Source organism: Dreissena polymorpha, chromosome 9 (assembly GCF_020536995.1).
Source record: "Dreissena polymorpha isolate Duluth1 chromosome 9, UMN_Dpol_1.0, whole genome shotgun sequence".
Lineage (NCBI taxonomy): Eukaryota > Metazoa > Mollusca > Bivalvia > Myida > Dreissenidae > Dreissena > Dreissena polymorpha.
Genome location: NC_068363.1, coordinates 12,072,288 through 12,089,773, shown reverse-complemented (window position 1 = coordinate 12,089,773; position 17,486 = coordinate 12,072,288). Strand labels below are relative to the sequence as shown.

General features: G+C 37.6%; 1 protein-coding gene across 18 annotated transcripts in view; it reads right to left on the bottom strand.

The window, feature by feature from the left end:
• LOC127846658 (uncharacterized) overlaps nucleotides 1-17,486 on the bottom strand; it is a 195,282-nt gene that overhangs the window by 160,996 nt on the left and 16,800 nt on the right. For 17 of the 18 annotated variants that reach the window (XR_008033599.1, XR_008033600.1, XM_052378100.1 and 14 more), the window contains exons 7-13: nucleotides 13,225-13,437; nucleotides 12,256-12,352; nucleotides 10,218-11,970; nucleotides 9,478-9,754; nucleotides 6,600-6,841; nucleotides 5,823-6,083; nucleotides 4,729-4,888 (exon numbers count right to left, since the gene is read on the bottom strand). Coding sequence is in view for 16 of the 18 variants with exons in the window: in XM_052378100.1 (XP_052234060.1) it covers nucleotides 4,729-4,888; nucleotides 5,823-6,083; nucleotides 6,600-6,841; nucleotides 9,478-9,754; nucleotides 10,218-11,970; nucleotides 12,256-12,352; nucleotides 13,225-13,437 (3,003 nt within the window). In the remaining 2 variants the exon portion in view is untranslated. The remainder of the gene's footprint in view (nucleotides 1-4,728; nucleotides 4,889-5,822; nucleotides 6,084-6,599; nucleotides 6,842-9,477; nucleotides 9,755-10,217; nucleotides 11,971-12,255; nucleotides 12,353-13,224; nucleotides 13,438-17,486) is intronic. The other variant, XM_052378110.1, reaches the window with a different exon arrangement.

The following is a 17,486-nucleotide window of genomic DNA, read 5'->3' as shown; positions in this document are numbered from 1 at the left end:
TTCCATTAAAAGTTTCGTTGTGAATTTCAACTAAAGTACCGGGGTATCTCGCGAATTATTTGGCATTGACATTTTCTCTTAATAAAATATCATGTAAACACGCTGTATCGTTACCGTTACGCTGTATCAGTTCCTTCATTATTGAAACACTTATTGTATTGTATACTGACTGCACACAAGTGTCGTAACATACGGATGCAATATGTAAATTAGAACAGTACTTAAAGTCGGACACAAGTAAATAAATGATTTAATACTCTTGATTTCTTGAAACACTGTATTTGTTGTTAAAAAGGGCAATTGCATTGATTAACACCAAACGAGTCAATCGTATTGATCATCTAAACGCTTTAATTACGTTTACGACTTAACGTGCTGTCCGAATTTTAGTACACATACATGTGCACATACATGTAATATCTACATGTAGTATATGATTTTCTTTGGTACATTTACATTTAAGTACACAGTGCCTGTACTGTAACATTAATTTACGATATTGACTGTGTACATCAGCCTTCTTGCTGTTTTATGTATATGTATGTATACATATTATGTATATGTAAATGAAGAAATAAAATAAAGATGAAAACCTGTCTCTTATCATTTTGTAGGAAAATTTTATGGGCTACCAAATATTTTTATTGGTAGCCCAGTGGGCTACCTGAAAAATAAGAAATTTGTCGGACACTGTATAAATTATTATGTTGTACATTTAAAGTGTTTAATTTTTTAAATAAAATTTAAAAACGCAACATCGTTTTATACGTAACAAATTTATTGAACAAAACTTCCTTTTAAGTTATTCTTAAATAACATAAAATGCACAATGTATCACATGTTTTTAACAGAAAACAAACACACACAAAAAAACATGTAAGTACTTGTATATAAACTACTTCCAGTTGACTTCTTAACAGAATGTACATAGTTAAGTGAAGAAACAAACTTACTGATTTCAAACAGGTATGTGTATAAGAGGTATCCGCAACTCGATTTTAAGCCAAACATGCTGTCGCGCAATGCTCTCGCATGCGCACTCGTCTGAAGCCGAAAACGAAAATAGTGCATCAGACGTCTTTCGTTTTGTAAAAAAAATATTTAAATCACCGTTATTAAACGGGCATCGAGACCAAATAGACAGAGTATAATGACAGGTATGTTTTCAAAATCAGTTACGCATGTTTATTTATGTTAGATTATGCTGATTAAGTCATTAATTCGGGTTGAAAATATTTGCCTTCGGTAGAGGATAGATTTCAAAATGGCGGAAATGTATGTTAAACAAGCCGACATGTACCAATTTATAAGAATCATCACGTTTATATTAGATTATACTGATTGTTTAAATTTATATAAACCGATGGATAATGTATCGTATATGGTCTTGGAAATATTTGAAAGGCAGATACGTTATTAATTATGTTGGCTTTCTTGATTGGAATTTGAGGGAAAATGGCGGAATTGTTGGGGTAACAATAAGTTTATGGTATATTTTGGACGAAGCATCAAATGTATTTAAACATCTTTAAAATATAAATGGAAGCTGCAAATTAACTAAACTGATGTTACTAAATGGTTTGCAAAAAAAATGTGAGTTTCTACCTAGTAATTTTAATGCTATTTAAGTTGGAATGAGGGATTTTTTTATCCAAATGCATTTTACAATTTAAAACAAAATTATGTTTACATCTATTAAAAGTCCGTTTCATGATTTTCTACAAGTTTATTCTTTTCAAGTTGCATTTATGGATATTTTGTAAACCTTTCACAAGATAGAAGATGATAATGTTACCTTACATTTCAGGTTGATGTTCACTTAACCATGCAGTGTTGACTTTACTGGAAGAATATTCAAAATGCTTTGTGCGACGATTGCCACGCATCCAAGAAATTGAAGCATAAGACCTGTCACATTCATCACATTGATACAATGTCTTCTTATGTGACTTTGTATCATTTATCTCTGTATTCCTACTAGACTTGATAGATTAAGATTTTGGTTCCTGTTCTACTTCAAAGTCACTATCACTAAAACAATATTCACTTTCTGTAAAATCAATAAATACCTTTTCAAGCTTCTCAATATCTGAGAAATTAACAAAATCATCTTTACTTTATGCCATACTGAACAACACTGAGCTTGTACATAAAAACTAATGAACATTATAATTTAGGTTACATTAACAAGATAATTGTTATTGTTTGAATTTTTAGTGCAATACCGAGAATGAAAACGGCGTGAAAACAGTCAATGTCAGAAAATTTTAAAGGACGCATGCTAGTTATCATGATTAAAGCAATTTCTAAATTTGTTGCAAATATCTATCGTGATTGTACTTGTTTGTCAAATAAAGCGGCCTATCAAAGGTCAATATGTGAGAAGTTGTTGATGTGTGACAAATCTATTTTGAGAATATTCCTGTACTGATTGAATAATGTAGGCTAAAGACTTGTTATTACTGTAGACGCACGTGTATTTTTTATACACTCTAATATAATTAATCTTTTAAACAATTTTATTGATGTTTGTATTACATAATTCATTTATATAAATAAACGTCTCATTGTGAATAGTTTTTAGCAACTGATGGGAAATCACTGATGCAATATCTGACGCGATTGAGAAAACAAAAATCGGTATCACAATTTCCGTATTATTTTTTATCTGTTTTCTAATTAAATTTCTTAAAGTAAGCAATCAATTTTCAAGCTTTCGTTTGATGGTTACTTATTAAATATTTATATAAAAATGGTAAATATTTAATGATCTCAAATTGAAGATCGCGTCTCGCAGCCGCTTAAATCGACCGCGGCTGCTAGTACTGTTGGTTTTAACGCGGCGCAATAAATTGAATAGTCCAAATAAACAATTGAAAATAACAGAAAACAAGATGCGTTTGTGAAACACAATGTCCCCCTATATGACGTTTGACCTTGTAGGATGACCCTGACCCTTCATCACTCAAAATGTGCAGCTTCATGAGATACACATGCATTTCAAATATAAAATTGCTAGCTTCAATATTGCAGAAGTGACATTACATGAGCAATTTTGACCCATATATTTGACCTTGAAGGACGACCTTGACCTTGACCTTTCACCACTAAAAATGTGCAGCTCCATGAGATACACATGCATGCCAAATATCAAGTTGCTATCTTCAATATTGCAAAAGTATTCATAAAATTAGCGATTTGGGCCACATATATTTGACCTCTGACCTTGAAGGATGACCTTGACCTTGACCTTTCACCACTAAAAATATGCAGCTCCATGAGATACACATGCATGCCAAATATCAAGTTGCTATCTTCAATATTGCAAAAGTATTCATAAAATTAGCGATTTGGGCCACATATATTTGACCTCTAACCTTGAAGGATGACCTTGACCTTGACCTTTCACCACTCAAAATGTGCAGCTCCATGAGATACACATGCATGCCCAATATCAAGTTGCTATCTTCAATATTGCAAAAGTACTCATAAAATGAGCGATTTTGGCCACATATATTTGACATCTGACCTTGAAGGATGACCTTGACCTTTCACCACTCAAAATGTGCAGCTCTATGAGATACACATGCATGCCAAATATCAAGTTGCTATCTTGAATATTGAAATACTGCAAAAGTGTACATTAAATGAGCGATTTTGACCCATATATTTGACCTTTGACCTTGAAGGATGACCTTGACCTTGACTTTTCACCACTCAAAATGTGCAGCTCCATGAGATACATATGCATGCCAAGTATCAAGTTGCTATCTTCAATATTGCAAAAGTTATTGCAAATGTTAAAGTTGGCGCAAACCAACCAACCAACAGACCAACAGACAGGGCAAAAACAATATGTCCCCCACTACTATAGTGGGGGACATAAAAATGCCAATGTATAAGCTTTCTAATGAATGTTATTTGTTAAATTTCTGACTAAAAATGACAGAGCAATAATATATATTTACAGTGAAGGTGACGATATTTTTTACCCGAAACTCAGCCGCAGTTGGAAGACAAACCGTAATTACGTTGTGTTTAACTCGTCATATCTTTTTTAATATGTTATGCATTGACATATAAATTAGATATTTAGAAAGAGCAACATTTCAGCTTTCTAAAATGGGTAACATTTTAAGTATTGAATAACAAATGACGTGACTATCGGGATTTAAATTATCAAGGTAAACTATCATCTCGGTTAACAACGTGAAGCTATTACGCGTTATCGATAAAATCAATAATTATCGGCTTATCTGACTGGATATCAGCCACAACAGCATATTTTCGCCGTTATTGGATTTTTGCATGGAGTTGCGGATACCGTTAATACACATACCTGTTTCAACTTACGTCAACCAAACACGTTTTGCACGTTGACTTTGCATCAGAACCTTCGTGAAACCGGAAATGTTCCCATACTTTTGATTTTAATTTTGAGGGTGTGTCTTTTATATTGTTTAAGAAGCCATTTTACCGGCTTATGTAATGCTCAGCAAGTTATTCATTCATTCATTGGATGCCATATTGGCTATTGACCAATCACACGACGTATTACAAATGACAAGAAAGTTTAGACGACGGATTTGGAAAGTATGGTTTAAAATGCGGATCAATAGGGATTGCAGTGAATCGAATCGAAATTGGCCGTATTGGTATCGAAATCGAATCAGCGGCGTTGAACCGGTTTTTCAATGCATCGAACCGAATCGTTACACCTCTACTTACCATCCACCTCTCCAGGAGCGTTCCACACGCGATCACTGACAGGCTTGACTAGCGAGTGGTTCAGCTGATCCAGTGCCTCCATCACGTCTCCCTTGTGCTGGAAGAGAGCCGTCAGAATTTCCTCCCTCGCAAACTCTCCCTGCTGACTCACCATGCCATACTTGAAACAATCAAAGCATGTTGAATTAAATTTAGTGGAAAGGGTTGTCCCTGATTAGCCTGTGCAGACTGCACAGGCTAGTTTGGGACAACACTTAACGCACATATATTTCTCACCATGCCATACTTTAAACAATCAAAGCACGTTACAATAAATAAGCGGAAAGTATTGTACCTGATAAGCCTGTTCAGACTGGCTATCTGGGATGACAATTAACGCGCATACATTAAGTCCAGCGCAAAATCTCTCTGCTGACTTACCATGCCATACTTGAAACAATCGAAGCACACGTATAAGAACAATGCTTAATGAAGCAGTTATAGTCACTTTTAATTAAATATATCAGAAAGTGTTGTCCCTGATTAGCCTGTGCTGGCTGCACAGGCTTATCTAGGACAACACTTTATAAACACATAACAATACATTAAGCCCCATGTTGGTCCTATTTCACTCACCTCAGAAAACTTGCTTTTTGTTATATACCAAATGCGGAGAATAAACTATCACGAGCAGAACTGAATTAAAGTAAGATTTTATGAAGGCATTTTTTTTGTGTGCTCAGAATATCAGATGACCTAGATTTTTTACTCCACTTGACCTGATTAGAACTTAGCTTAGATATTGTCAATAGTAATATTCTCACCAACTTTCATCAAGATTGGCTCATAAATATTGATCAGCTTGACATTGCCACTGTTGCAAATTCAAGAAATTCCGATGTAGAATTTGGAAAAATTTAAACAGGTATATATATTTGCTTATCAATGCCTAAATGGACTACCTTTTTTAATTACCTCCAGTTCACTAAACTGTAGCAGAAATTTTAACACCTATTTCAAAGCAAGTTCATTAACATATAATATCTCACAGCACACTTGATAACCAAAAATGAATATGCTATGCAAGACTTGAAAACCAAATTCCCAAACAATACCTTAACAATCCTGTCGTCCATACATTTCTTGATGGAAGCGTCCAGATCTCCCTTACATGCCAGAAGTGCTGCCTTGGCTTCCTCTGCAGACACGTCCCCTACGCTGTTTTGTGGCCCCTTCTTGCCTTCCTCAGCTGCATGGTAGGCCACATGGTCTATCAGACTCGGCCACACATTCTTCAGATACTGCAGTGGGTCTTTTTCGTCCAAGATGACGGCTAATTCTGCCTCAGGTACAGTGTAGCCCTCCTCAGATGCCATCTACATAACCAGCGAAAAATATAATAGTACTTCAGGTGTACTGTGATTTCAAAGTATTAAGGGCAACTAAGTAATAAGGTGCACGCTTTCTCAACCGTGATACTTGAAAACAGTGAGCATCTTGCACCGTATTCATTGAAAGAAGAACTAGTCCCTAAAGGCATAACATCATACTTGAAGGAAAGTGGTATGTATTGTTTTTTCATCATCAAAGAAAAGAGCCCCATCTGGGAAAACAGAATGTCATGCATGTGCGTCAAATGACATCCCAGATCAGCTTGTGCAGTCTGCATAGGCTAATCAGGAAAGATATTTTCCACTTTAATGGTATTTTTTTGTTTAAAGGAAGAACCTTCTAAACAAGAATCCAGTTTAGCCAGAAAGCGTTTCCCCTGATAAGCCTTTGCAAACTGCACATGCTAATCTGAGATGACACTTAAGCCACTGCACTGCACTCCCCTTTCCCCTGGGCTAAGCTCAAATATCCCTTTAAGCCTTTATAACTATAAGACACACCTTGATGATTGAGAAGAGCGTACGTCCCTCCAGGTTGACCTGTTTCTGGTCCCTTTCCTGCGTCAGTTTCAGCATGGTGTCCACAAACCCCTTCTCAGTGTCAGGGACCTCCGGAGGGGTCTTGTATGTAACCTCTGTGACCTCACGGGTCAATGGCTCCAGGCTGGTAGGGGCCGATGAGAAAGCTTCATCCCCACTGTTTGAACCTTGCTCCATGTTCTTTTTTAGTGTTGACAAGTTTTCTGCATAGGAGATAAGGGTTGGAATTTATTTGACATACTAATTAAAAATCATCAAAATTAGTTTATCAGGTTTTAATCATTAAAATGGAGATTTTTTACAAGGCTAAAATGTAAAATGTGAAACAATGTCATCAAAAAAGTTGCCCACCTTGCAATTGTAAGGTTTCAAACAGAAGTCCTACTCAGGCAATATTTTGAAGTATAAATTTCTTGTACAATTTTAAAATTCAGTTTACCCAAGAAACATAGTGGCAACAAGATTAAAGCTTTGACAAACAAGAAACCGTCGGAGACGGGTGATGCTCCCCAAAGGTTTTTTTTGTCACAATATTGCACTATATATTAGTGTTTTTCCCAGGCCATTTAAGCATGGCGAAAAGCCAAGCCGCCTTCCCGGATCGCCACGCTGCCCTTTTCAAAGGCAAATTTCGCCACGCGCCCTTCTTTTCAAAGGCAAATTTCGCCACGCGCCCTTATCGATAACATCTTTATTGCCTTACGATCTAACTTGGTCCGTAAAATCAGCGTCCTTGATTGTCTGTGACGCTCCGACTGTGCTTGATTTACTCGAGAGACGTGAACGTATTATTGACTATATTATTTGAGCAGATTTAATCTATTACAGGGCTCGATTTATAGGTAGACTGCTCCAAAGCTGTGAATTAGTCATGCGTGAATAACCCAGTGTCAGTATCAATCGTTAATGCCAGAGGCTATGTTATACCAAGCGCACTTCTCGGTCGGCAATGTGTACTCCTCCATGATAAAATCGTTAATTCGGAGACTTTTGATGGAAAACTCGATGTTATTCTCGTGGCAATTGTGCATTGCATGCATTATTCAGTTATATCAAAACATATATTTTTAAGCACAATTACATTTAAAAACACAAACAAATTTATTCTTTATCGCTTTCGTCTTTAAGATAATTAGATCTAATTATTAAAATAATTACTGAGACGTATACTAATCGAACAAAATGCGAATCGCGTATACGATTTAACGTTGCTATGCGCACCTGTCGCTCACATCATTTGACATTTGAACAACATGGCGGACTATACAGAATTAAATTGCGAATCGGCAAAAATGGCAAATAACGTTGTAAACGATCGAATTAACGATGGAGATTATACATTAAGAAGGAATTAATGAAATGTCTGTGATAATCAATGATGCATAAAAAATGTTTTAGATAGCAACATGATTTATTTATTTGTAATCTACTTGGTGCATGTATGTCACGGAAACGAGCGTTTGCATATTGTTAGCGATCAATTTACTCGCAATGTTATTTTAAACATCTGGCAAGATTATTGTTAGAAAATGGGATAAGACAAACATGGCTTCATTTATATGTTAGTGGATCTGTGTATAATCAGATTCATATGCATATATTGCTTACTATGTTTGTTGTGCTGTACAGTTTATTGAAACAGCATGGATATGTCCATTGCAAGGTAAATATATTAATATAAATCATAGTAAGTTAAATACATCAATTACCATTAAATGTGCTTGTTTATATGTTATTTTTTCCACAACTGCTTCAGATGCGATTACATGTTGCCCCGTAATTCAGGTATTCAGGGAACGTTTTTTGCCCTTTTTTGCCTAAACTGCGCGCTAAAATGCCCTTTTTGAAAGTAATGCGCCATGCCCCTTTGCCATCCTGGGAAAAACACTATATATTCAGATAAAAGGAAACGTCTTGAGGGCACAGTAGTTGGGGGGTCAAGATTTTTTTAAATAAGATTTTAAAGGGCCATAACTCTGTGAAAAATCATCCGACCAGAACCCGCTGATAATATGCACATTAGGTTTTCCTCTTGGTAGTGAAGCTTCCCATAAAGTTTCATTGAATTCCGGTCATTAGTTGCTGAAAAATAGCCCGGACAAGAATTGCACTATATGTACAGTTAATGGAAAATTTCAAAGGGCCATAACTCTGTGAAAAATCATCAAACCAGAACCGGCTGATAATATGCACATCTCCTCTTGGTTGTGAAGCTTCCCATAAAGTTTCATTGAATTCCGGTCATTAGTTGCTGAGAAAAAATCCGGACAAAAATTGTGCACTGACGGACACATGGACGGACGGATGAAGCGGCAACTATATGCTCCCCCCTAAATTTTTTGGGGGAGCATTAAAATTAAGACTTTATCGTAAACAAGAGGTATGTCACAGAAAAAACAAGCAGTACAGGATCTCTATAAGATTCATTAACTTAGCTTAAATGTGTTATGGAAGGATGCAGATTTTCAATTATTTCTGCAACCATAGAAACCACAATTTCAATATGAAGAAATTTTTAAAAAGTGCATATTCGCTATATGGTCCTCTATTAACAAAGATAAATCTAGTTGGGGTTAACCTATAGTTACCTCCAGTTACATCTGAAAGGGCCTAACAAATTTAAAGAGGCAGACATGTCACGGTGGCGTAGTGGATGTGGTGTCCTAGTGACAAGGAGGTCACGAGGTCAATCTCTACTGTGTGAGCATTTTTTAATTCTCACCATTTAAGACACCAAGCACTGGTTCTACCCAGGAAATGGAATCGAGAGCGTCTCAAAAAATCCTTAGGTTTTCAATTCAATAGAGCCAAAATAAATATGTTCAAACTAATGACATACTGTTGAGACTTTCTGATTTTGCAATCTGAGCAGAAGGTTTTGGCGGTCCAACAGCGGTCATCTGGTGGGCTGCCTCTACCATCACTGCAGCGCTACAATCGCTCTCCTGGATGGCGACATAGTCAATAAACTCTGGCGGGAAGATGGCAGCTTGGGATTGTCTCCCCTTGGAAGCAGCGCTCTGGTTCGTGGGTGGTGCAGGTGAATTCGATATCTGAACTTGCTGTTTCATTCGTTTGGCGTACTCCTCATGTGCTTGCTTCTTCTCAAGGTAAACCTTTTAAGTTAAATGTTATTTAGATTTTACTGAAAATCATATTCTTTTTAATGTATGCTGAATAATTGTTTGGAAATTTATGGTATTCCATTTGGTAAAAAAGTAAATCTATTAAATGCCTTTCTGAACGATGAAGATAATACCAACACCACTGTGTTGCAAATATTAACAAATGATATAGAATGAAGCCACCATCTGGGAAAACTAAGGATCAATGCATGTGTCTTAAGTGTTTTTCCAAAAAAGCCTGTGCAATCTGCCTTCCTGCCTAAATATAATTTCTTCTAAGAAGAGACTTGTTTTCAAAGAAAACTTTCATAAAAGCGTAAAGTGTTGTCCCTGATAAGTATGTGCACAGGCTAATCTGAGACAACACTTGACGCACCTGAATAAGAAGAACTTTCCCACAGTGCAGCTTAAATGTGTTAATTCACACAGGATTCTCTTGTTTCTAAGTAAATACCTTATCCTGCTCTTCATCAATGATCTTCCCAACTCCAGAGGCTGCAATCAACTCTGGGGACTTCTTCTCAGTCTCATTTGCACGGGGAACGAATTCAAATGGTGACCCAACGCCTTCGGATGATTGGCTGTCTTTATGCTGAGCTGCCAACTTGGCGGCGCTAGTGGACACTCGAAGCTTTGCCTGGTATTTGTCCTGCGACCTACAGCAAACAGAGCAAACTTTTGTGCCAACAGGGTTAAAGGACGTGCAGTGCTCGCACTGCTCTTGCTGCAGCTCCCCAGAATTCCCTGCTGGTTGCTGACCTCCAGACTGCCGCCTTGTTGATGTTTTTTCACATGCTCTACAAATGTTTGTTGTAGTGTCATTAAGGAGAGTGCAGTGTTCACATTGCCATTTCTCCTCCAAGGTCTTGTTAACACCAGACTTGTGCACATTGGGTGGTGATGTGTCGATAATGTTTGGAGGATAGGCAATTGGTACCTGGCCTACATCCAGTCCTGACGCATTTCCAATACTAGGTCTCGGAGCGTGTGGATTCTGGTCAAGAACTAGCATTTTTCTAATTTCGTCCATATTGTGATCACCACATCCAGAAAAGTTGTTCTGAATATTCTGAGGAATGCCTGGCCTCCACGCACTTGTCAAGGTGGAAGTATTACTGGGTACATTTTCTTGCCCACTCGATTGCAAAACCTGGGGATAATGTTGTGACGTCCCCACCATATTTACAGGGGTCACTGTTGGAGTGGTCAATGTGCCTGGAGGGTAGGAAGGGTATGGGTAACTGACCACTGGTGGACCCAAAGGCTGAAATATGGGTCTCAAGTTTTCAGGACTGGCCACAGCAGGGAAGTAGGGGCTACTAGGGGGCTTTGAAAGATTAATGTCTGACAGTCGCTTCTTTAGTGTCTCAATTGTTTCATTGGTTCCATTCTGCTGATCAATGTCACCAGCTTGCACCTCTTGCGATGATTCCAGTTCATGTTTATGCTTAGTTAATTCCTTTATTTCTTGCAAGTGTTTCCTCTTTTTCCTTGCATAGTTTTGGTAGTTTTCGTCATGAAAAAAGTCAGGATTTTCTATCATGATATCATTCATTTTTTGGTCATAATCCTTGACATCATCTTGCAGATTCATCAACATTATCTCCAACTTTGAATGCCTCTTGCCAAGATCTTTAATTTCTAGAATACCAGGAAGAAGTGAACTCTCTGAATGCCAAGGAAGCATGCTACCGGATGATCCAGCGGAGGTCGGAGTTGTTAATTTTTTCTGTTCCAAACCTTTCTGCGTTGGCACTGAATGTCTCATATGACTATCATTATATCCGGTCTGATCATAAGTGGAATGCCTGTTCAGAGTTGTGTCTGATCTAGACGGGATCATCCCGTGTTCTTCAGGGCTCCCCATTTGCAATCCATAACCCCCTTGTATATACACAGGAATGCTAGCCTGATAATGTGGCTGAACAGGCTGATACAGCATATGCCCGCTGGTAACAATTCCAGATGGATAATGCATGGATGGAGGCATAGGATACTGTTGCTGATGGGAAATTATGTATCCGGGCTGCATCATGTGCTCAGCACCAGGAAACTGGGGGTTGCCATGGAGATTTTGGTTGAAGTTGGCCTGGTACCCGCTTGACTGTGTCTGTGTTTGTGGCATGCCCTGGTAACTGCCAGACTGTGATGGTGTTTGTGGCATGCCTATTTGTTGATTAGTAGACAAGCTTCTCTGGTGATGTGACCTGGGAAACAAATTCACAAGAATTTATAGCTGAATCACAACGTATTTGGAAGATATGAGGTATGTGTTGTGACAGAATAAATGCAAAACAAATGGAAGGTGTATTTATAAGTGAATAACTTAACGAATGTGTCTACATTAACATAGTAGTCAACACATGGCAAAGTTATTTTATATGGCTGTATGTTAAAAGTGAATTAACAATTAAAAACTTAAGAAATCCATCTGAAAAATTAAAAGACGTCTACCACTAAAATTTGAACAACTTAACCACAAAATGACTCACTGAGGTGTATTCTGCACCCCATGTTGTGGTAAGCCATATCCCGTCATGCTGTTGCCACCCAGAATTCTTCCCTGGGACTGTCTGTACTGGTTTTCACCTGAAGACAAGAAGTAGCCAAAAGTTACAAAGTTCTAGACAAATTTTCACAAAAAATGTCACAGAGAAGGGAATTGTGCAGCTAATCTGGGACTTGATTCTGAGGCCTTAAGCTTGCATGAAAAGTGCTCCACAGGGTAAACTCACTTGCCTGTTTACACAGCTTAGCACTAATCCCACTCAAGTTTTGTACCCTAATTCTCTTACTGCCCAGTCTGGGATAGAAATAAGTGGTTGCCTGGAGGGAGTAGATTTTTAGCAGGGGAACTTAATTTTAAAAATTGGTAGTCCGACCAGGCATCTAGCTTTTCCAAAGCTTGAAAAAATTCAGTGAAATTAAACATTGAATAAACATTGGGGCTGTGGATCAATAATCATTTTAATAATATTCATTTATTTACGCAAAGGAAATGATTCAATTCAGGCTCATAATCAGACATATTGGATTAAGTGTCATGTCAATCTTGTTATTTTTTTTTTTTTTAAAGAAAGTAATAGATAATTTATACTTGATACCAAATGTGCATTATTTAAAGAGAATGTACCTCTTTGGCTGGGCAACAAAATTATTAAGGTTTGTTGCCCATGCTGTGAACCAAACGTAAAAAGTTTGTTTTTGTCCCTACCAGTTGGATTTCGTCTTCCAATTCAAGTTACAGGTAATTGGTAACTTGATACAAAGGAAACAATTGCAAATATCTGTTGATCATTCTTCAAATAACTTAATTGTAAACCTCACAATTTGAAATTGAGCACCAAATATTGCAGGCTTATAAAACATATTTAGTCTGTCTAAAACGTAAGTAGTCTAGCATAAAGCTTTTTTTTTTAAATCAGTGATGGTAAAAGAAAGGGTTGAAAAACACTACCAACCTGGTTGTTGGGTGTTCCCATCGTCAGATTGCTGTCGGTCGGGGGCCGGGGCTGACCGCGGGGAGGTCAGGGGGTGAAGCCTCTCCACCTTATGGTTTGTGCGCTTGGGGTGGCTGTGCCACTTGGTGTTACACTCCATGCACAACATCTTGTTGGCACACATCTGGTCCTGACACAGCACCTCTGCCTGGTTGTAGCCGCATATCTCACACACTGGGAAAAATATTTAATGCATGTGCATAATGTGTCATATCAGATTAGCCTTAGCCTCTGCAGAGAGCACAGGCTAATCAGGGACGACACTGAAATAAGTCATTATTGTAAACAAGGGCTGTTTGTAAAACATGCATGCCCCCCATATGGGCTGTCAGTTGTAGTGGCAGCCATTGTGTGAATATGTTTTTTGGCACTGTGACCTTGACCTTTGACCTAGTGACCTGAAAATCAATAGGGGTCATCTGCGAGTGAGTCATGATCAATGTACCTATGAAGTTTCATGATACTAGGCGTAAGCTTTCTTGTGTTATCATCCGGAAACCATTTTACTGTGTCAAGTCACCGTGACCTTGACCTTTGACCTAGTGACCTGAAAGTCAATAGGGGTCATCTGAGAGTCATGATCAATGTACCTATGAAGTTTCATGATCCTAGGGGTAAGCGTTCTTGAGTTATCATCCGGAAACCATTTTTCTAAGTTGAGTCACCGTTACCTTGACCTTTGACCTAGTGACCTGGTTAATCATTAGGGGTCATCTGCAATTCATGATCAATGTACCTTGTGTTATCATCCGGAAAAAACATACCCTTCTTCAAAGGGGGGCATAATAATCCTTTAACAAATTAACTGTTAGTCATGCAAACGTGTTACATTGACAAAGTTTGGCTTCACGAACAATCTTTGTACAACAGTTTTCCTACAATAAATAAGAAATACAGTGTTTTGTGAGAGTTGAAAAAACAACATGTCATATAAGTTTTTTTACTGCGTTTATTCTTCATAAGTGTGTGTTCTTTATACAAACTTTAGTACAAAACAGTCATTCTGGCATGTCTGTAAACAATTATTTTAATGGGTATAAGCAATCAAGTACCAAGTAATTAATAAGACAAACAAGAGCACCGCCTTGCGGGTGCAGACCGCTCATCTATTTTCTTTTTAAAGGTGAAGGGACTCTCATTTTCAATCACAAAGGAGGGAGGAGTGGAGTGAAGAGGGGTGTATAGTGTGGGGTTGTGGACATTTATTACATTATCTTCCAAAAAAGCGAAAAAAAAAAAAAAAAAAAAAAAAAATCCGGGGGGGGGGGGGGGGGGGTTGGGGGGGGGCGATGGGGGGGGGGTTTGGGTGCGATGGTTGGACGGTATTTCAAACATAACCATTTTTAAAAAAAAAATGGGGGGGGTATAGTGTGAGGGTGTGGTGGTAATTTGTGAGATGATCTTAAAAAAAAAAAAAAAAAAAAAAAAAAAAAAAAAAAATTAGGGGGGGGGGGGGTGGGGTGGGGGGGGGGGTATAGTGTGAGGGTGTGGTGGTCATTTGTGAGATGATCTTAAAAAAAAAAAAAAAAAAAAAAAAAAAAAATAGGGGGGGGGAGGGGGGGGAGGGGGGAGGGGGGGAGGGGACGGCACGGGGGATGGTTTGGGTGGAGTCTATTGTGGTATGTCAGGTAAGAGTAGTTTCATCAAAGTATCAATCAAATCTAATCATAAATAAAGAAGTTATGGCAATTTTAGCAAAATTTAATAATTTGACCTTGAGAGTCAAGGTCATTCAAAGGTCAAAGTAAAATTAAAGTTGCCAGGTACAGTAACCTCATGATAGCATGTAAGTATTTGAAGTTTGAAAGCAATAGCCTTGATACTTAAGAAGTAAAGTGGATCGAAACACAAAATTTAACCATATATTAAAAGTTACTAAGTCAAAAAAGGGCCATAATTCCGTAACAATGACAACCAGAGTTATGCAACTTGTCCTTTTACTGTACCCTTATGATAGTTTGTGAGTGTTCCAAGTATGAAAGCAATATCTATGATACTTTAGGGGTAAAGTGGACCAAAACATAAATCTTAACCAAATTTTCAATTTTCTAAGTATAAAGGGCCCATAATTCCGTTCAAATGCCAGTCAGAGTTACATAACTTTGCCTGCACGGTCCCCTTATGATAGTTCATAAATCTTGCAAGTATGAAAGCAATAGCTTTGATACTGTAGGAATAAAGTGGACCTAAACACAAAACTTAATCAAATTTTCAATTTTCTAAGTATAAAAAGGGCACATAATTCTGTCAAAATGCCAGTCAGAGTTACATTACTTTGCCTGCACAGTCCCCTTATGATAGTTAGTAAGTGTTGCAAGTATGAAAGCAATAGCTTTAATGCTTAAGGAATAAAATGGACCTAAACACAAAACTTAACCAAAATTGTCAATTTTCTAAGTATAAAAAGGGCACATAATTCTGTCAAAATGCATGCCAGAGTTATCTAAATTTGCCTGCCCAGTCCCCTCATGATAGTAAGTAAGTGTACCAAGTTTGAATGCAATAGCATTGATACTTACTGAGAAAAGTGGAACTAAACGCAAAACTTAACCAAAATTTTCAATTTTTTAAGTATAAAAAGGGCACATAATTCTGTCAAAATGCACGCCAGAGTTATCTAACTTTGCCTGCCCAGTCCCCTCATGATAGTAAGTAAGTGTACCAAGTTTGAATGCAATAGCATTGATACTTTCTGAGAAAAGTGGACCTAAACGCAAAACTTAACCGGACGCCGACGCCAACGCCAACGCCAACGCCAACGCCAACGCCAACGCCGACGCCGAGGTGATGACAATAGCTCATAATTTTTTTTCAAAAAATAGATGAGCTAAAAATTGCATATTTCATCATGGCAATTTCCCAATGTAAGGATTAAACAACTAGAATTTTTCCTAGTTCAGAATTGTATGCACCGCTTTACCAGTACCGTACTTTTTACAACAAGGAAAAAAACCCTGATTAGACGCATATAATGTATGCAATAACCAAAACAAGAGATGTGTTTGTCAGAAAAACAATGCCCCCTATTGCGCTGCTTTGAAGCCATATAGGTGACCTTTGACCTTGAAAGATGACCTTGACCTTTCACTACTCAAAATATGAAGCTCCATGAGATACACATGAATGCCAAATATCAAGTTACTATCTTCAATATTGCAAAAGTTATGACCAAGGTTAAAGTTTTGGGACACAATGAATGAATGAATGAAGGAATGAATGACAGACAGACAGACAGGACAAAAACAATATACCCCCGATCATTCAATCCGGGGGCATACAAATTCAAATAGTGAGGAAACCGTTTACCCTAGTCATTTGATGTAAACAAGGCAGCTGCTACAGGAGTACTTATTTCTGTTTGAACTTTTTAAAGCCTACTTAGTTACTCCCTTACAACTAGGTTTACATCTAGACCACTGATTTCTGCTCCCCTGATCACATCAACTAGGCTACTACTGTATTTACATTACAACAACTATTAACCCTCCCAATCCCCACCAATTGAACAGATAAAGCCAGCTGGCTTGGATGATGGAAGATCCTACCAGCAGGCTTGGCGAAATTGCTTGTCTGCCGGTCCTGACCGGCAGATTTCCATTTGGTCCGGTAGGTATAACAAGAATATCGGTCATGACAACAGGCAAAATGTGAAATGAATGCAAACAAATAATAATATTATTAAAAATTCGAAGAGCAAACCCCTTACAACATCATGAAAATGAAATCGCTTATTGTTTTGATGTTTGCAATAAGTTTGTTGCGTACAATTAGCAAATCCAACTGGTTACACAACACCTACTTCAAACTCAGTCGCAAAATCAGCAACTGCGTTCTAACAAAAAAGATCTTGGTAGCTTTGACATATTTTTCGAGTTGATAAGGACATTAAAATATGAATTTCTGTATGAAGCATGGCTCTAGTGTTCTAGTGATATCTTTATAACATGCACTCATCATAGGTCTCAAACAAGTTATCATTTAAAATTGTACAAGTTAATGTCCGTTAACCGCAATTTCATTTTCGAAATGTCCTCCTTACTTTAGTTTACGTTGTTATAATGCCTAAATGGATATCATTGGTCAGTTAAATATAGTTTAACCAATAAGATGCCCTGTTACATATTTCGTTGGATGATCATCATTATTTATGTTAATGTACATAGTTGTGTTGTTTTTTTTTTCGGTCTGACCAAATTTTCTCCAGACCGGCACATTTTCTGAAA